Source organism: Lemur catta, chromosome 7, assembly GCF_020740605.2.
Source record: "Lemur catta isolate mLemCat1 chromosome 7, mLemCat1.pri, whole genome shotgun sequence".
NCBI lineage: Eukaryota > Metazoa > Chordata > Mammalia > Primates > Lemuridae > Lemur > Lemur catta.
The window spans coordinates 60,678,752-60,699,504 of record NC_059134.1 but is presented as its reverse complement, the minus strand read 5'-3'; the positions used below and the strand labels follow the sequence as shown (position 1 = coordinate 60,699,504).

Here is a 20,753-nt window from a genome sequence, read left to right as displayed (position 1 = left end):
TGTACACACATCCTCTCAGTGTGGTTAAGTCCCCTGGGTAAGGAGATGTCATAGTATAAATGAGTCTGAGATAGTACAATTCTAATAAAATAGAACAATGAGAGGATTAGCAAGGTGATAATTCAATAGATTTTACAATGCTCTTCATCTCTAAAAAATATAACAATATGAGATGTGAATTGTTCAGAAACCTCAAAATTTAAGTCTCCACCACTCCTCCTCCCCCACCGCAAGGCCCAGGGTGACCCACCCCTACTGGGGTCATGTGCTACTGGGTCCTTCTGCTGTTCCAGGAAACATCAACCCTTTTTGTCTGGAAGCGTTTTAGTAGGCCCTGACGGATCTGCTTAGACTTGATACAGTACACAATGGGGTTCATGAAGGGCGGGACCAGGAAGTGCAGGTTGGCCATGAGCACTGCCAGAGCAGGGTAGCTGTGCTTCTCTACTCGGTGCAACACAGACAGCCCCAGCTTGGGCAAATAAAAGATGAGAACAATGCAGAGGTGTGAGACACATGTATTGAGTGCCTTGAGCTGTTCCCCAGGTGATGCAATGCCCAGCACAGTCCGCAGGATCAGGGTGTACGACAGCATGATGAGGGAGGAGTCGAGGCACAGTGAGAGGAGGATGGAGACCAGGCCAACAAAGCTGTTGATCTGGATGTCTGAGCAGGCCAACCCCACAAGGTCACAGTGCAGGCAGTAGCAGTGAGAGAGTACACTGATCTGGGGAAAGAGCAGACGCTGCAGGAGGATGGGTGCTGGGAGGTTGAGTAGGACAGCCCTCACGAGAATGGCGGTTCCCACTTTGGCCATGGCTGAGGGGGTAAGGATTGTGGCATAGTGCAGAGGGTCCCGGATGGCAATAAAGCGGTCGAAGGCCATGGCCAGCAGTACGCCAGATTCCACGTAGGTGAAGGCATGGATGAAGAACATCTGTGCTGCGCAGAGATCAAAGGGCAGCTCAGGAGCTCCCAGCCAGAAGAGCTGCACCATGGTGGGGAAGGTGGAGGCACAGAGACCTAGATCAGAGGCTGCCAGAATGGACAGGAAGATGTACATTGGCTCATGTAAGGCTGAATCTGTGCGGATCAGAAAGAGGATGATACTGTTACCCAGGATGGAAACTACACAGATGAGGTTGACGGGGATGGAAACCCAATGATGAGAGGCTTCCAGGCCTGGGAAGCCAGTGAGCAGGAAAGTGGAGTGACCAGAGGTGCTGGTGTTGCAGGAGGACATAGTGATTCCAGGAGGCAGTTGTCCACCCTAGGAGTAAGAGGCATTTGTTCACTTGATCATTACTTGTAAAGTCTCTACTAAGCATGCGCTGGGAAGAAAGAGCCACCCCATCACACTTTCTTAGGCCGTGAAATAAACCCCATTCCTCTTAGGAGCTCCATTCCCCTCCATTTCCTGGCTGGTTTGATCTTCTCTTTGAATAAAGTGGCATTGAATAAATTTTCTGAGTTGATCTCTGCTTATTGTTTACAGCTATTTCTTTAGCCACTCAGCAACTATCTCCTCTTTGGCCTAACAACCTCTTTTTTTTTTTTTTTTTTTCACATAAGTTAAACTTAAAAGGCTCTTCCTCCAAAGTATCTTCTCAGACTAAATACTGAAGAAAGGAGAATAATTTTCTGTAGAAATTTAAAATAATATTAGAAATAAAAAGTTTAAACTCCATTTCTATTTACTCCTAGAAGTAGGTTTTCCAGTCTGACAGATCTGTTAACAAATACACCATAAAGGACGCATTCAAACAAATGGTGTGTTTTCAAAACTGTCCTCTTAGGACACTGGTTGCTTATTCCTCTGGTGCTATTATGGAACATTTTCTGTACTCCTTTTCTACAATTGCCTTTGGGGCCCAAAATAGGTTCTTTAAATGTGTTTAATGGTGACAAAGTTCTCTCTCGTGAAGATGAATTGGCTTAAAGGAAGTATTCCAGAGTTCAAGGCTAAGTCTGGTAAAACAAGACCTAGTTTACCAGACGCATTCACTTTTTTACTCTCCTTCCCCAACCCTACCTCCACTTCACTGGTTACTTAAAGCTTGCCTATTTTCTTCTGATCCTACCTTCAAAACAGTCCTCTGGTTGTGGACTCAGTTAGAGAAACTTTCCTCTAAAATATCTCTTCTTCAGCCACCTTACTACAAAAGCCACCTGACTATAAAAGGGCCAAGCACTTTGAAGTTCTCCCCAGCTGGGGGCAGCAGGCAGAGGCTGACAGATCTTGAAGGGCATCACCTGAAGAGGCAGGCAGAGCAGTGTGAGCTTCCAGAACCCCAGGGTTAAGAAATGCTCTACCAAGAAGCCCAGAGTGTAGTGTGTAAGCTCATCTGTTTTTATAACCTCACATAGCAATTTTAAGCTACACCTTCTCCCCCAAACTTCTCTCCTCAGAATAGGACTCATCTCCATTTGTCTACCAAGCACCTCACACTGGTTTGCATTGTAGATTGAATGTCCTGAAGAACCACAAACTCTAATTCCTCCACTCTCCCTCTCTCTCCCCAAAGCTCACTATCCAGTACCAGTTGGTTAGTGCCTCCCTTCCTTTCCTGTTATCCATGAAATACCTCAGGGAAAAAAAAAAAAACTTTGTATGCTCTTTCACTTTGTAACATAGTTTCCAAATCTGCTATCTTTAAACTCTCCCCTCCTTTCAGATCCCAATGAAACTAATATAACAGCTTAACTGTCCCACTTTTCTTCTGTCTTTCTGCATTCTGATTCATCTTCCAAATTTCCATTAGAATTATAATCTAAATATTTATGAAAATACAAGTATGAACACAGTATATGTGTACGGAAAAAATTGTGATCGAATCTCTATCACAACTGTGTTTCATGATCATCAATCATTCCCTGATACCTGCACGATCATGTCTAAGCAAGATCTTCATATTGAATCCAGTTGTCCATCCTACATCCCTAGTCTTTTCAATCACCTGTAGGTATTGTAAACTTTTAGGACATGTCCCAGTTTTTCCAAACTTCCCGCACAGGTTGTGGCCCATCCTCTGGATGCAGGGCCAAAGTTATCTTCCACATCCCAACTGTACCCAAGATCCAAGAATGCAGCAGTGTCTGATACAAGGGAGGCTGCCTCCTCCTCCTCCTGCTCCAATACTGTGTGGGTGACAAAGGAGTTCACCAAAAAGCTGTGTCCTTGTCGTGTGAAAAAAAAAGGACAATGATTCTGACCTCACAGAGTGGTTATGAACATGGGAAAGACTACAAACTATTTAGCACATTGCAGGCATTTATTAAAATGTAATGATAACCAGATACCACTCTAGGACTTCACAGCTAGTGTCTCTTGAAGTCTCCCTTCTTTCAAAGGCTGTATGTGGCATTTTTCCTTTTCTACAGAAGAGGAAATAGTCTGAGAGATGAACAAACCTGCCAATGACCATATTAAGAGTAAGCAGAAGGGACCAGCTTCAAGTGCATGTTACTTGACTTCAAAGATCGTGCATTTGTCTGTTCCTCAGAATTTTCATCCCTAAAATTTTTTTTAAATATTTTTCTCTTGAGATAAGTATTGTGTTATGCTTCTTCTTTCTGTTAGTTATGATCATTATTAGCATATTAATGCTGAAATATCTATCTGCAAAGACTAAATAGGATGACATATTCACGGGATCTCCTCATATACCACCCCTGCCTCCTTCCTGACCACTTACATGCATCAACCCTTGAGAGTCCCCATGGAAAAGTCCTAAGACCAGAGGGGCTGTGTGCTTATTGACTGTCCCTGGGTTACACAGTGTGTGAGTTTAATTATAGACTCATAGCTTAGGAAGAAAAATTTTCTTCCCAAAGCAGTGATATCCTGAAAGAGCAATGGAGAAACTTGATAAAACTGTATGTGGAAAAAAATAAAGATGGCAGTAGAAAGATGGAGACAGATGATAGATGATGGATAGGTAGGCGGACTGAGAGGGAGTCAATGCAGAGAAGACCCTCTGGAGAAGGTGGAATAAAATTAAACTACAGTCTCTGCCCTTCTACCACCTTACTCATCCAGGTTCTGGAAGACAATGAGTAGTGTGAAGACTGCTTCCTTCTCTAATCAAGGAAGTCTATCCTCAAAAGCCAATCTATGAGTCACGGAAAGGAGATGGCTCAGCTTAGAGAAGGCTGAAGACTGCCCTCCACCAAGGTTTCTGTGGCAACAAGGCATCAGTCTCTAGCACTCCAGGGAATGTGAGGTGTTAAGCCTCTGGCTTCAGCAGCTGAGTCCTGGGGCTGCAGAAGCCCCAGGCCTGGGACCAAGAGAGAAGTTTCAAAAAAAATAAGCCCTGGTACTACATCCCTAGTTTAGTAAAGCCTGTCAGCCGGGAACCTAAGTCTTCCCCAAGCCCATGATGTTTTTGTGCTTTAGCCAAAATTAGGTCTAATACTGCTCTGCTCTGCTCTCAAATAAGTTTTGCACAAACCTGTCTAGGCCAAGCACCTGTAACTGGGAAGTCACAGATTGTCTGCAGGTCCCCTAGCTCCCTTGAAACAACTCAGACCCCCCCCATCCCTATTGCTCTCTAGCTGTTTGGAGCTTTTATTATATTATAGGGTTGAATGGAGGATGTGTGGGGAGAGGTCCTTGTCTCCATAACTCCTTCCTCCCCATACCACTTACAAACTGAGAGACACTCAGAGGCTACTGCTAAGCATTAACAAAGAACTGAGATCCTGAAAGTGACTGATGAAATTGCAATGGGATCTGATTAAAGGAATAAAATTAGAGTTTCTCAAAATGTTTTAGTTTGTTTATAGATTTGGGATGCATATGGAAAAAAATCGTTAACTAACTCTGATCCTAGAAGTCTTTTATTCTATCCTTTATGTAATCTCTTTAAATATTTTTAAATGGGAGATTCTCTTCAAATCTGACCATATTAAGTGTTGCCTCATTTTGAAAGTTGGTTATCAAAATCCTTGATTAAATTTAAGTGGTGAAGCCAGGGTCTGGAATGGGTCAAGAATATCTCTAGTAGTGAAGATATTAAATTTCCATAACTCCTTCCTCCCCATACCACTTACAAACTGAGAGACACTCAGAGGCTACTGCTAAGCATTAACAAAGAACTGAGATCCTGAAAGTGACTGATGAAATTGCAATGGGATCTGATTAAAGGAATAAAATTAGAGTTTCTCAAAATGTTTTAGTTTGTTTATAGATTTGGGATGCATATGGAAAAAAATCGTTAACTAACTCTGATCCTAGAAGTCTTTTATTCTATCCTTTATGTAATCTCTTTAAATATTTTTAAATGGGAGATTCTCTTCAAATCTGACCATATTAAGTGTTGCCTCATTTTGAAAGTTGGTTATCAAAATCCTTGATTAAATTTAAGTGGTGAAGCCAGGGTCTGGAATGGGTCAAGAATATCTCTAGTAGTGAAGATATTAAATTTTAAATGATAGGTAGATGGATAAACAACCTAGCACAGAGACCTTTTGCATAAGTCATTGGCATCTGTGAATATTTTGTAACATGGCCTTCTGTGATCTTCCCTCCAGAATTAACACAGATAAATCTGCGAAGCTATCTACTATCTGCCGAGCTATCTGCAAATACGATCTCTTTAACTTCCTTAAATGTCTTTAACAGCATAAATACTGTGTGTTCCATTATAAGCATGTATCTCATGTTGGCATTTCAGAGGTTGGGACAGTTTGGCATATTACATATATCCTAGGTAGAGAGCACAGCGTTAGAAGTGTACACTCAAGATCCAGACTGTCTGGGTTTAAATCTTGGCTTTACTACTTCATAAAATCATGAACAAATTTCTTAACCCCTCTGTCCTAAATGTTCTCACTTGTGAACATGTTCTCTCTTGTGAACAAGAGAACTTCTGACCTTGAGTGGTGGTGAGGTTAAATAAAGAAATCATAAACCCATCAGAAGTAGTAACCACACTCAGCTGTTACCTAGGTGCCAGCCTTCTCAACCTGAGTCAGCCTAGAACAAGGTGGAGTGACTCCCCTCTGCCCCTGCTCAAACTAGTCAGGATATGTCATCTAAGGGAAGGTTTAATTAAGCACCTAAACCCCAGATTGATCCACAGCTGATACTCTAGGCCTGTCTTTGTCCCATGAGCAGAAATCCCACAATAGGATGCAGGACACCTATCACATTCAGCCTATGTTAGGAGTAGCCACTGCAGATGAGCCTGCAGGACCATCACTAAATTGTTTTTTCCAGATTTGACCATAGGTTGAGGATTGAAGAGGAACAGTGTTTCCTTTCATCATGAAGTGACCATGTTCCTAGGCCAGATCATTAAGGAATAATCAAACTCAAAAAGGGTAACGATGTGATAAGAATTCATCACAGACGCCCACTCAAGCTCATTATGTTACAAGAGGGAGGATCAACAAAGGCCTTAAGGTCATTCTCACCTGGAATGGAAAGACCTGGAGGGAAGTTGCCTCCCCTAAACAGATACCGTCCAGTGCTGCCTAGTACTGCCAGGCCTCGGCGCCCAGGCCACAGCCCAGACCCCAGCTTTGACACCCTGGTCCCTGCACTCACCACAACTCCAGAGCTTGTCTCCTCTCATCTGTCCCTCTTTTTGGAAAATCATTTCTTGCTGTGTCCATAATAGCCAGTACTTTATAATCCTCTTGGTGGAGGTAGGGAAATAACAGGTCTGCTGGGATTTGGGTACAAATCCAAGGGATTTCCATAGTTGAACTTCCTGAACCCCCTGAGTTCTGGGCCAGGCAGCTCTGGGACTTGGAAGGAAGCATCAGGAGGTGCATCCTGATGATTTTTCTTATGGGGCACCAGAGGGATTCTAGGATGTCCCGTACTGAGCACCCGCTATTTCTAAAGAGCCAGGCTATGAATTTCCTGGTGGCAGATGGAAACAGGTGGGGAGAAAAGAGGAGAGCTAGAGACTGGGACACACTCTGTCCTTCTGGGACAATAGAGGCCATGAGGAATTTCCACTTCTGGAAAGAATGAGCACAGGCTCTTTCCAAATCCTGCCAAAGGGGTATCAGGCAGTCTAACCAAAAAGATATGCATGAGTGCTTTAGGCATGGGATCATGCTAAAAAGGAGAAAAGAGGTTCTCTAACTTTATGCCTGTACCTAGGGCATGAAGGTGACTGAAAATAAAGCTATACTGATGAGGCAATCCCTCTCTTTTCTAGCAATATCCTTGGAGATCATCGAGCATGATGTAGTAGAAAAGCTATGATCTATTTCTGGATCTGTCACTTACTGTGTGATAATGAGCAAATTACTTTACCTCCTTGAGTTGCTTAGGCTTTATTTGTAAACTGGAGATAACGGTTATTTCATGGGATCATCATTAGAATATATTAATATGAAGGCACTCAGAAGGGCTGGCAAACTCCACATGTACTACCTTTCCTTTCCTATAAAAAATTGAGAACTTGTTTCATAACCTATCTGGAGTCCTCTACATCTAGCATGTTACAATAACCTTCCCCTACCACTCATGGTCAGGGTTTGTTTTGTTTGTTTGTTTTTAATAAACTTTTTATTTTGCATTTACAGAAAAGTTGCAAAGACAGAGTTTCTATATATCCTTCACCCATTTTTTTTTTTTTTTTTTTTAGAGGCAAGGTCTTGCTCTGTCACCCAGGCTAGAGTGCAGTGGCCTGGTCAGAGCTCACTGCAGCCTCAAACTCCTGGGCTCAAGTGATCCTCCCTCCTCAGCCTCCCAAGTAGCTAGGACTACGGTGCATGCCACCAATGCCTGCAGGAAATGACAGAGTCTGCAGTGATGTAAAGCAGAGTCATTTTCTGAGTGTCTGCAAATTCACATACAGTTGTCTCCTTCAATTTTTTTTCACTCTGTTTTCATTCTGCTTTCTGAGCCTGTTTATGTGCCTGGAATCAAATCTGATCACAGTAGCACAATGTGGACATTAGATGTCAACTGATAGCCTTTTGCTGAGCAAAAATTCTCTTAAAAACAGAAATAGAAATTTCAAAGAATGAAGTGTTTTTAGGTTTCTTAAATCTATAATAAATATCAAAGTTCAACTGATTTTTTACCTTAAGTTATAAGGTACAAAAATAAAAACAAAAAGACAGATGTCTGAGTTGGAATGAATTGAGAACTATAGCCTCACCAGCCTTCCTCTTTTCTCCTCTACAGTTTATGGCCACACACCTACTAGCTGCCCTGCAGCTTCTGCTTGGACAGGACAGTCTGTTTTCTCTAGGATGTCAGTAAATGAGAGTCTTCCCTGGAACTTTCACTCTTGAGCCCCTGTGCTTACTATGTTGTCTCAAGCCAGTGTTTCACTCCCTTCAGCCTGAGTGTCCCCATCTGCGATGTGAAGATAATAACCCCTAAGTCACCAAATTGTTGTGACTTAAATAAAATAAAACCTGGCATAGCATTATTTACAATAACCAAAAGGTGGAAGAAACACAGGTGTCCATCAACAGACGAATGGATAAACAAAATGTGGTATACATACAATGGAATATTTATTATTCAGTCTTGAAAAGAAAGGAAATTCTGACACATGCTACATGGATGGACCTTAAGGACATTATGCTAAGTGAAATAAGCCAGTCATAAAAGGACAAATACTTTATGATTCCACTTATATCAAGTACCTGGAAAAGTCAAATTCCTATATTTTTTATATAGATCTTTCATCTCTTTAATTAGATTGATTCCTAGGTATTTTATGCTTTTTATAGCTATTATAAATGGGATTGCTTTCTTGACTTTTTTTCAGATTGTTCACTGTTGGCATATATAAATACTACTGATTTTTGTATGTTGATTTTGTATCCAGCAACTTTACTGAATTCATTTATCAGCTCTAACAAGTGTTTGGATGGGTCTTTAGGTTTTTCTAGGTATAAGATCATGCCATCTACAAACATGGCTAATTGGACTTCTTCTTTTCCAATTTGGATGCCCTTTATCTATCTTTCTTGCCTAATTATTCTGGCCAGGATTTACAGTATGATGTTGAATAAAAGTGGTAAGAATGGGCATCCTTGTTTTATTCCAGTCCTTAAAGAAAGGGCCTTCAATTTTTCTCCATTCAGTATGATGTTAGCTGTGCGTTTGTCATATGTGGCCTTTATTATTTTGAGATATGTTGCTTCTATACCCATTTTGATGAGGGTTTTTCTTTTAATCATAAAGAGACGTTGAATTTTATCAAATGCTTTTTCAGCATTTATTGACATAACTATGGTTTTGTTCTTGATTCTGTTAATGATTCATAATACTTAGATGCTTTTTGAAGATACAGGAAATCGGTTGGATATCCTAATCAGGAGGGTTAAAAGGAGAAGGAAAGAGGGCCCAGAATACAGCTCTGGGCCTTTCCAACACTAATGATGGAGGGAAAGGGACCAGCAAAGAAGACTCAGAGTGGCCAGACAGAAAGGGAGGGGAAAAAACTCAAAAAAGCTTTGTTGTTATGAGAAGAGAAAAAGCAATGCTCAAGATACTATAAAATAAAACGCTGATGAAGACATTGAGGAGGACACAAAAAAATGGAAAGATAGTCCATGCTCAGGGATTGGAAGAATTGTGTTAAAATGACAATACTACCCAAATCAATTTATAGATTTAATGCAATCTGTATTAAAATAACAATGACATTCTTCAAAGAAATAGAAAAAAATCCGAATATTCATGTGGAACCACAAAAGACTGAATAGCCAAAGTAATCCTGAGCAAAAAGAACAAAACTAGAAGCATCACACTACCTGACTTCAAAATTTACTACAAAGCTATAGAAGCCAAAAGTGCATGGTACTGTCATAAAAACAGACACATGGACCAATGGAACATAATAAAAAACCCAGATATAAATCCACACATTTATAGCCAATTTATCTTTGACAAAGGCACCAAGAGCATACAATGAGGAAAGGACAGTTTCTTTGGTGCTGGGAAAACTGGATAACTGTATGCAGAATGAAACTAAACCCCTATCTCTCACCGTACACAAAAATCAAATCAAAATGGATTAAAGGCTTAAACTATGAAACTACTAGGAAAAAACATTGGGGAAATGCTTCAAGACATTAGTCTGGGCAAAGATTTTTTGTATAAGACCTCAAAAGCACAGGCAACCAAATCAAAAATAGACAAATAAGGTTACATCAAACTAAAAACCTTCTGCACAGGAAAGGAAACCATAAAAAAAATGAAGAGATAACCCATAGAATGGAAGAAAATATTTGCAAGCTATCCATATTACAAGGGATTAAATATTTGCAAGCTCTCCATCTGACAAGGGATTAATAACCAGAATATATAAGGAGTTCAAACAACTCAATAACACAATAAAACTCAAATCTGACTTAAAAATGGGCAAAAGAATAGACATTTCTCAAAAGAATACATACAAATGGCCAAGAGGTATACGAAAAAAATGTTCAACATCACTAATCATCAGAGAAATGCAAATCAAAACCACAATAAGATATCATCTTACCTCAGTTAAAATGGTTTATATAAAAAAGGCAATAACAGATGCTGGTGAGGATGTGGAAAAAAGGGTAATCCTCATACACTGTTGGTGGGACTGTAAATGAGTATAGCCACTAGGCAAAACAGTATGGGATTTCCTCAAAAAACTAACCCTATGATCCAGTAATTCCACTATTGGGCATATATTTGAAAGAAAGGAAATCAATATATTGAAGGGATATCTGCACTCCCATGTTTATTGCACCACTATTCATAATGGTCAAAATACAGAATCAACCTCAGTACTCATCAATGAATGGATAGAGAAAATGTGTTATATATACACATTGGAATATTATTCAGCCACAAAAAGAATGAAATCCTGTCATTTGCAGCAACATGGACAGAACTAGAGGCAATTACGTTAAGTGAAATAAGCCTAGCACAGAGACACAAACATTGTATAATCTCACTTATATGTGGGAGCTAAAAAAAGTGGATCTCATAAAAATAGATAGTAGAATGTATAATCTCACTTATATGTGGGAGCTAAAAAAAGTGGATCTCATAAAAATAGATAGTAGAATGGTGGCTATCAGAGGCTGGGGAAGGGGGAGAGGAAGAAGGGGAAAAATATATGTGTGTGGTTATTATCACTGAACTGTACATGTAAAACGGTAAAAATGGTAAATTTTATGTACATTTTACCTTGGAAAAAAAGTACAAAACAATATATTCACAACTAATATCAAGTAAATGTCTTAGGTGGGTAATGCAGGATACACTTAAAATATGTGAAGAAACAATCATCTAAAAGTATCTGTGACTGTCATATTGTTTCATGATAAACATCCTCATACAGGAGGGAGTATATTATAGAAAATACAATTTACATTCTCCTCTGTTACTATATTCTACCACTCACAATCCTTGTCTTGCTTTTGCATAAAGTTCTTTCACTCAGCGAGTAAAAATGTATCATTTAAAAATAAAGTTTGGTTTTTTTCTGTATGTAAAAAAAAAAAAACAAGGAATGGTTGTTGCCAGGGAGTAGGGGTAGGGGAAGGGGGAGAGTGAGGAATTATTGTTTAATGAGCATAGAGTTTCAGTTTGGGATGATGAAGTTTTGGAGATGGATGGTGACGGTCACACAACAGTATGAGTGTGCTTTTTGCCACGTAACTGTACACTTAAAAAATGGTTAAGATGGTAAATTTTATGTTCTGTGTATTTTACCATAATTTAAAAATAATATAACCTGAGAACATCCCTAGCTCAGTGATAAGAACACAGTTGCTTCTCAATGAATGTCAGTTCCCTTCTTACCACTCACTGATGCGACACCTGCCTTGGGGGTCATGCAGTATAAATCTCTCACACCCAAATATTAAAACGGTATCAGTCACGTGAGAGAGAATTCCCTTCTGGAAGTAGGAAGCAGACGGTGGCACTTGAGGGAGAGCACTAGACGCTCTTCTCTGCATCCAAACCTCCTTAAAAGCAACTTCCAGACGTGGACATAGCATCTAGGTGTGGGGCGATGACCGGTGTCAAAGAAAAAACTCCTCCTGTAGATACGACATCCTACAAGATCAGATCCTGGAGGGCGTGCGCCTAGGACGGGGGGCGGTGCCGCTGGCAGTGCTGCTCCCGCTGGGTCCCAGCCTCCCTAAGCCTCCGGCGCTCCCGCGCGCAGCTCCGCCCCCTGCGCTCGCTCGCTCCCTCCCTCCCCGCGGCCCTCTCCTGTGCTCCTCCGCACGCCCGCTCCAGTTCGCCCCGCCCCTGGCTCCGCCCACTCCGCGCCGCCCCGCCCCTTTCCTCTAAGTCGTGCCTGTGAGAGGAAAGTGAAAGTGAAATAAGAAGCCGGCATTCTTGAGTCTGCAGACCAGGTGAGTGAACCCCGCTAGGCCGAGGGACCCCTGCCCTCCCTAGGAGACCCCTCTCCTCCACCCACTCCAGCTGTGAAGCGCCTCTTCCGACCGGTCCCCTCCTAGAACCTGCCCCATTTGCCCCTTCTCCGCTGCCGCTGCAGGGGCTCGCTCAGCCCAAGCCCAGCAGTTGTTTCCGCGATGGCGCGTCTTCCCGGGAGGGGACTGGGTGTGACTGTGACTTCGGAGTCACCCCGCAGTGGCTGGAGCTGCCCTGAGACTGGCACCTGAGCTGGGTGGAGGGGCAGGGGAGGCTGTGAGAACCGGGACTGTAACCCAGCCCAGTGTGGGGGAGGTCTGCAATGCTTGAGACTCCCATCCCCAAAAGTCTCCCCCCATCCCACCCTGGAGTGAGAGGGGCAGGCTGTTTAGACCTTCAACTAGAAATTTATGCGCTTTCAAGACTGCTCTGTGCCCTAGAGGACATGAAGACAGGAAGTAGGTTTGGAGCAGCTGAGGGACGAGCCCAGGGAGTGCCCTGAACACCTGTGTACGTGATTCTAAAGGTCAATGAAGATGTGGGCAAAACAGTAGCATCTCTGGCACGTGGGAGGTGCGTGGTCAATGGCCACTGTTCCTATGATAATAATGCTCCATTATAATCTGCATTATATCAGCAACACGGGGCCCTGCTGACATAAGATGGGAGAAGATGGATGCGAAACACCTGGGCACTGAGGGTTTGAGCAGGGATGGACGTGATGAAAAAACTGTCAACAGCTTTAGCTCTAAGGTTCCCACCAATTTTCTCTGCCTCTTTGGGGGATGCAGTTTCTCCTTCTGACTCACTGGATCAATGGACCAGAGGAGGAGAAGTTCTTGTTGTTCTGGTTGATGTTCTTATGTTTTCTTGTTTTCATCCTTCCAGTTCACTCTCCCTCTGTTTTCCTTTGTATCGTTTTCCTCGTGCAAACTTCCTCTCGTCTTCTCTTTTCCCTTTCTTCTCTCCCCACCAGGTCTCCACAGTGTTGCTTAACTGGAACGTGTCACCGCCATGGCCTCAGCAATGCCCCTGGCAATGATGTGGGAGGAGGTCACGTGCCCTATCTGCCTGGATCCCTTCGTGGATCCTGTGAGCATCGACTGTGGCCACAGCTTCTGCCAGGAATGCATCTCTGAGGTTGGGAAAGACGGGCGCAGCGTCTGTCCTGTGTGTCGGCAACTCTTTCTGCTCAGGAACCTCCGGCCCAACCGACAGGTAGCCAACATGATGGAAAACCTTAGAAAAATCAGCCAGGATGCCAAAGACATATCGGGGGTGCAGTGTGCAGTGCATGGAGAGAAACTTCACCTGTTCTGTGAGGACGATGGGAAGATCCTTTGCTGGGTGTGCACCCAATCTCGTAAACACCGTGACCACCGCATGCTCCCTATCGAGGAGGCTGCTCAGGAGTACCAGGTGAGGCCTTAACACAGAGACACCAACAGGACAGAAGATGGGCCCTGATAAGTGCTTTGTTCCACAGAGGTGGGGATGGGAAAGAGTCACCTCTGGAGTTGAGGGGATGGGGAAAGGAGGGGCATTCTTCCTTCCGTGCCTAATGTAAGGGGATAATTGCAGGCTAAACACAACCTTCTCATCCCCTAGGAGCAGGGGCTATGCTATGGGACAATGCTTCAAGGATCACCCCACCCTACTACTCGGTCTGGTTTGGGACTAATGTTATCTTTCTCTGCAGGAGAAGCTCCAGGTGGCATTGGAAAAACTGAGAATAAAACAAGAGTTGGCTGAGCATTTGGAAGTGGAAGTTGCAATGCAGAGAGCAGACTGGAAGGCAAGAGTCATGTCCTGAAGGCTGGGCAGGGCCCAGTGTCCTGGACTCACAGCCTTAACCGTAGCCATCTCTGTCTGAGGAACGAGATATACCAACTGCCCTCGACGTCTCCAGATAGAGGGGATAAAAAGAATGGAGGCTCAAAGGAGAGCTTCCCATAAAGGCATAAAGATCAAGAATTATGGAAGAAGGTTCTGAGAGGGTTGAGCTGTACTCTAAAGCTCCCCACTCCTCTGAGCCCAGTCTCAGGGGCTGACAGCACCAGTACTTTGTTGTCTGGGACAGAGTACCCCAGGAGAGAAGCCCAACTGCTAGGTCTTTCAGGAAATAACAAGTGCTGTGAGGAATAGACTTCAGGGAACCATCAAGGCCTGAGGCAGAAAAACTAATCTGACTAGTTGGTTGCTTGACTGTGTCCGGGCCGCTGGTCCAAAATAATAATGGAGAACCAAAGTTCATTCCACACTGGTGGTTTGTTAGTAGAGGTGGGGCATGTCAGGCATTAGAGAGAAGTGGAATGGACAGTGTATTCCACAAGAGGAAGATCTGGGATTGAGGAAGGGTGAGTCACGCTGTGGTGGCAAAAGGGATGATCCTCTGTCACTGGGTAGTTTTCCAGCTCCTGGCAGGAAAGGAAGAGCAAAGAACATCCCAAAACCACCCTTTCCCAGGACTTAGGGATGGTAGATGATATTGTGAACCTGACTTTGTGAGGTTATTGGGAGTAAGAATGGGTGTTTCTCTCTTGGTAACTCACTGAAACATGAAGACAAAGCAACACATTTGAGTGGTCACTGGGTTTTGGAAGAGGTTGAAAAAAGTCTCTGATGCAACAGGTTTGTGCAGCTATGGTTGTAGGCCAGCTGCAATGTGCTCCCTACCAATCCCATTCCCCTCTCAGTCCCAGAAGCTTCACCCACCTACCTCCCAGCAAAAGTGAGTGAGTGTGTGTGTGTGCGCATTTATTCCCAGACAGCATGGGCAGACTGGTGAGTCTATAGGGGCTAGAGATATATAGGTACTGATACCCCCATTTCCAAAGCCTGAGAGATTTTAATAAAAACCACCTCTCTCTTTCCCTTGACACCAAAGAGGAAGATTGAGACACAGAAATCTACGATTCATGCAGAGTTTGCAAAGCAGAAAAACTTCCTGGCTAAAGAGGAAAAGAGGCAGTTGCAAGAGCTTGAGAAGGATGAGACGGAACAGCTGAGACGTCTGGGGGAGAAAGAGGCTGAGTTGGCCCAGCAGAGCCAGGCCCTGCAGGAGCTGGTCTCACAGCTGGAGCGGAGGACCCGCGGCTCAGCGCTGGAGCTGCTGCAGGTGAGAGGACAGAGGCCCCCTCAGATGCAAGGAGAACCGGAAAATGCCAGAGCTGTCTGGAGCTACCGTTAGAACAAACAGAAACTTGGTCCCTGGGGTATTCTTAAACAAACTGGAATTCAGACCCATGAGTGGTGTGCATTCAAGCCATAGAAGGGTACAGATTTAGGAGGGAATATTCCATTCAGCAATTAACAGAAATGGCCATCCCTGGTAAGTGTTGCTCTAACACATACCGGGTGTGGGACCTCGAGAACATTCCTTAATCTTTCTGAGCGCCCAGTTTCTCACATGTTAAATTGATATTATAATATTACATATCTCAAAGGATTTTATGAGGATTAAATGAGAAAATCCACTAAGGCTCTTAGATGAGTGGCCATGAAAAGATTTTTAAAGTAAATGTAACATAACTAAAAACATTGAACTGAAAATTAAGAGGCAGTAAGTAGCCAAGCCCCAGCCCTGCCACCAATTCTCTCCGTAACTCTAGGTTAAGTCATTTTCCTTTCCTGGGCCTAATTTCTGCATTTGTGAAACAAGACAGAGGGGGTGGACTAAATAACAAGGGTTGCCCAAACTTTACTCATAAATGTATCATCTTTACACTTTCTGCTACTTTTGTGAACTATGTATATGATTTTAACAGGTTATTTTTCTTTCAATTGTCTTACCCTTTTCCCTGAATGAATTTAGTTTAAAAGGAAATTTTTCCAAAGCAGTAGGAGCTGGGAAATCATGTGTTTATACGTTACTGACGTTTCTTGTAGTTTATTTCATAACAATCATATTAACTGCAAACTCTTAAATAGCCCATATTACCTACCAGGCATTCAGGTGGGTGCTCCTATTCTCTCTGTTTCATAGATGAGAAGACCAAGATGCAGATATGTTAAAATTCAGTGAGAGAAAGCTAAATAACGAGCAGGTTTACCCAAACAGTAAGATGTAAAGTTAAGATTAAAATAAATACATAACTGTTTTATAAAAATCATCACTATATGTTCTACTTACAATCACCTCACTTCCATCAGTGATATGTTTGCCTCACTTTGGGAAACTATGAGCTAGATGGTCTCAGAAGTCCCTTCTGCTCTGACATCCTACAGTTCTTCTTTTTCCCCATACCTTTTCACTGTCTCTGTCAGATGGGGTCACGAAGCCATTTTCTTTCTGGTTTGTGCAAAAAAAAGCTGATTGCATTGGGCTTTCTTCTGCCCAGCCTCGAACCAGGCTTTCTAAAGCACTGTGGACTGGGCCCTAGAGCCTGCCAGCTCCCATGTAAGAGCCGCCAGTCCCTGCAACAGAATATTCTCAGATGATTGATCTCCTATACAGGAGGGGGCAACTTTAACTATAGCACAGAACAGAGCTCTAACTAGCCAACCCTTCCTGCCCAAATGACTCAAGCGAGATAGAGCAGGTTCTGGGCATCCTTCTTGGCCATTCTCTCCCTGTGACTGTCTCTGGACTTCAGCCAGGCGGGACTCTTTGCCCTCTTCTGCCCTCCTCCCTCCCTTCCCCTGCCCCCAAGAACCTGGTCTTTCTGACTCAAAGTCTTTAAACTGATGATCTTTCCCTAGCTACAGGTCACACTCATGCTGGGTTTCTGGTGATTCCACAAACATCCACATGTCCTTTCTGCTCCAAGCTGATCAAAATCATCTTTTGGGCCTTGGTCCAGAGGAAAGGGAAGGGTAGCATCCCAGGGACCACAGGGAGGTGTCACATCGCCCACAGGGCTGAAGTCGCAGTGGTGAACCAGAAACTCCAGAACTTACTCTCTGTCTCTTTTCTCCTCAGGAGGTGAAAACTGTCCTGGAAAGGTAAGGAGAAGTTTTCTTTGTTAGAAGAGGGGATGGCAGGAAGCATATATCCCTATGAAAAAGGTTATCAAGTTATAAATACCTGCACTGACGTTTTCTTGATCCACCTCCCTATTCTCCAAGATTTGATCTTCTATAAAACAGTTTCTGGTCTCAGAAGGCTAACACATGGACATCTCAGTTGGTGAATTGCCCAAAGTAATTGGATCATAATATGTCCACACAGTAAAGCCCTGCCAAACAGGGAAATTCTGAGAAGTTCTAGGTCTACAGATTGCTGGGATTTCCTCTTTAAATGGAATATTACCAGTTACAAGCCTCTCAGAAAGGGCCATGATAACACCCACAGCATGGGCAAGACTCTTCGAGTTTCCCCACAAAAGTAATTCAGCCTATATTGAATGCTTTGCCTGTAAAATGAAATAGGAGGTGATGCATGGTGACCTCGGGCTTGGAGAAGAGATAGACTGTCCACATGCTACAGAGCCTCATATGACCAGAAACTCCTGTGTGGGAACTAAATCCTACATTTTTGCCTCTCACTTCCTCCCCCCAGAGACCTGAACACAAGAGGTGTTTGTGAACTTGAGTTGAATTGTATTACCAGAGGTTATAGCCTTAGGGGTTGAGGTAGGAGGTACGGGTGGAAGAAAAGAGTCTCATACTCTCTTTTCCCCAGGAGTGAGTCCTGGAACCTGAGGGAGCTGGACATTGTCTCCCCAAACCTGAGTAGTGTGTGCTTTGTGCCGGGGCTGAAGGAGATGCTGAGGACGTGTGGAGGTGAGGCGAGCTCCAGGAGCTGTGGGGCTGGAGCTGCAGGGGATGCCGAGGGTGCAGAGTGGGTCCTGGGGGTTAGGGAGAGTAAGAATGGACGGCAGCTCAGAGGCAGGTGGGGCAGAGACAGAGGTAGGAAAGATGGTTTTCTCAAAGGTCAGGGCAAAGGCCGGACTGGCGGAGGGTCACTTCCTCACATGTTGAGGTTCAGGGTCACCCCCTCATCCTTGCCCTGAAATTTACACAAATCCCCCACCACAGGCACAGGTTCCTGATTTCCCCCACACAAGACCTGACGGTGGTCCTCTCTCTACAGTGCACGTCACTCTGGATCCAGACACAGCCAACCCCTGGCTCATCCTGTCAGCAGATCGGAGACAAGTGAGGCTTGGAATCTCTCGGCAACAGGTGCCTGAGAATGAAGAGAGATTTGATAATTATCCCATGGTCCTGGGTGCTCAGCGCTTCAACTCTGGAAAACTTTACTGGGAGGTAGATGTGACAGGAAAGGAGGCCTGGGACCTGGGGGTTTGTAGGGACTCGGTACAGAGGAAGGGTTTTTTTTCACCCAGCTCCAGTAATGGCTTCTGGACAATTTGGTTGTGGAGTAAACAAAAGTATGAGGCTAGCACCTGCCCCCAGACTTCCCTCCACCTTCAGGTGCCTCCACGCCAAGTTGGGATTTTCCTAGACTATAAGGCTGGCACTGTCGCCTTTTACAACATCACTGACCACGGCTCCCTCATCTACGTCTTCTCTGAATGTGACTTCGCTGGACCTCTGCGGCCCTTCTTCAGTCCTGGTTTCAATGACACAGGAGGAAACACAGCCCCCCTGACCCTTTGTCTGCTGAACACGAGACAATAGAGAGCCCGCTGACTGTTGATGGCGCTGTCTGGGCACTGCCACCCTCCCTGTTGGCACCCCTTCCCAGCCACAGACCCTGCCTCTTTTCTCATGAATTCTGTGCCGCCTCTGTCTCCACAGAGGCATCAGGATCCCAGCCAGCAGGCTCTAGCCGCAAGGTCGCTTCAACACCAATATTCCTGCCCTAGATTGCTTTATGATTCCCTCCAGGGAAGCAAACTCCTTATATTTGGCCCAGACTCATCTGGATCAACAAAAATATGATTCTGCCTCCTTTATGTGACTTAAGTTTTGTTTTCTCCTCTCTGTCTCTAGGTTGTTGCCTTTGGTCAGATCTCTATTACATCTTGCATGGTTTGCAAAAGGGCTTTCAAAAAAAATTGTACCTTACTCTATCCCATTCAATCCTTCTTCCTTAATCTTGAAATATTTGACAGCTCTGAATATAATTAATCACGATGTGTCTATAACATTGTTCATGTTTTTACTGCCTGGAGTGCCCCCTGCCCCCCCCCCACATTTGGAATATTTGGCTTGGACTGAAGACTCAGGGCAAAAGTGTCTGTGTAACTCCCCACAGCAGCCACTGTGGTGCGAGAAGACCATGTGAGGCTCTGATCACCGCCTGGGGGTGTTGCTGCCTCCTCACCATGAGAGAGCTCCTGGTTTTGAAAGACAAAGTTCTGGGGCCAGTATAGCTCTCTGGATCTCTGACCCTTAAAGACCTAAGACACCTTCTGACCATGTTCTTAGTGCTAGGGTGTGGAGAGCTAGTGCACGTGGGTTTTGAGAAAGATTTCTCCAAAGATTAGGATAGAAAGAAGTTTCTTTACTTTTCCCTGGGTGGAAAAAAGGCCAACACAGAAGTAAAGGAATGTTGGCAGAGAGGACCACATACTTAGGCTTTTTATTTAGGGGGAGAAGAGGGTTTATGGCTATAGCCAAATTAATAGGGTGCTGCTGCATCCACTCCGTCCTTTCTTCCTGGCGGTGAGCTGATAAACTGAAACAGCAGCAGGATCTCAAAGTGCAAGAGTTGGCTCTCCTGCCCTTCCTTGGAGAAGGGATTATTGCAGGAGATGTGACTCTGCCCTCAGGATATGGCTGAGCCCTTTATCTCATACCCTGCTGTTCACTCAGGAACTCTAAAAACAGATCCTCAAAAGCAATTTTAAGAGAGAAAGATTTACATCTCTCTTCCGTCTGTTCAGCTGTTTTCAGAAGTTGTGCAAAACAGAACTCCTGCAGGGTGCCTGTTAGTGAGAGAACTCATAGGATTGATCTTTAACTGTTACTAGGAAGTTGCAGGATTAGATATTTTCCTGTTAATTTTGCAAGGCCACCCCTTTCACCTAGTAGTTGACGGGTGACAGTCCAACTGCCTGGAGCTCTTTGCCCCTGGAGGGTCAAGGTTGGGGTGGCCCTGCTCTCAGTGTTCTTGACAACTAGCAGATTCCTATGCCCCTTGAAACACCCAATTTTAATATCATTCCTCTCTGAAATGCTTGTTCCTGGGCAAATTTTTCTGACTTCTCCAGAAGAATAAATGCTGTATTCACTAAGGGATCCCAGAGAAGAGGTGTGGATGCAGTGGATGTGACCACGTCCCCATTATAAGGCAGGGATTTGGAGCCTGGAGAAATACGTGTCTGTCAGCATGTGTTCCAAGGCAGCAGTTAAAGCCATGAGTACTAGGAAGAAAGGGCCCGGTTTGTCCTCCACATGCTTCTACTGCAGAGGACGAAATATCCTGTCAGCCAAGGTGAGGGGAGAACATGGGAGAAAGCATGATAGTAAAGGTGGTTTCATCTCC

The 20,753-nt window shown here is 44.0% G+C and overlaps 2 protein-coding genes across 2 annotated transcripts; one reads left to right on the top strand and one right to left on the bottom strand.

Annotated features, from left to right (window-relative positions):
- Positions 1-268: 268 nt before the first annotated feature.
- LOC123642013 (olfactory receptor 51L1-like) lies at positions 269-1,243 on the bottom strand. Its single transcript, XM_045556941.1, has one exon. The coding sequence runs from the start codon at positions 1,241-1,243 to the stop codon at positions 269-271; it is 975 nt and encodes a 324-aa protein (XP_045412897.1).
- An 11,031-nt stretch (positions 1,244-12,274) lies between these two features.
- On the top strand, positions 12,275-19,410 carry TRIM21 (tripartite motif containing 21). The gene is made up of 7 exons (XM_045557330.1): positions 12,275-12,336; positions 13,332-13,774; positions 14,055-14,150; positions 15,243-15,473; positions 17,277-17,299; positions 17,979-18,079; positions 18,390-19,410. Exons 2-7 carry the CDS (start codon positions 13,370-13,372, stop codon positions 18,938-18,940), a joined length of 1,407 nt encoding a protein of 468 aa, XP_045413286.1. The 5' UTR covers positions 12,275-12,336; positions 13,332-13,369; the 3' UTR covers positions 18,941-19,410.
- The last annotated feature ends 1,343 nt before the right edge of the window (positions 19,411-20,753 follow it).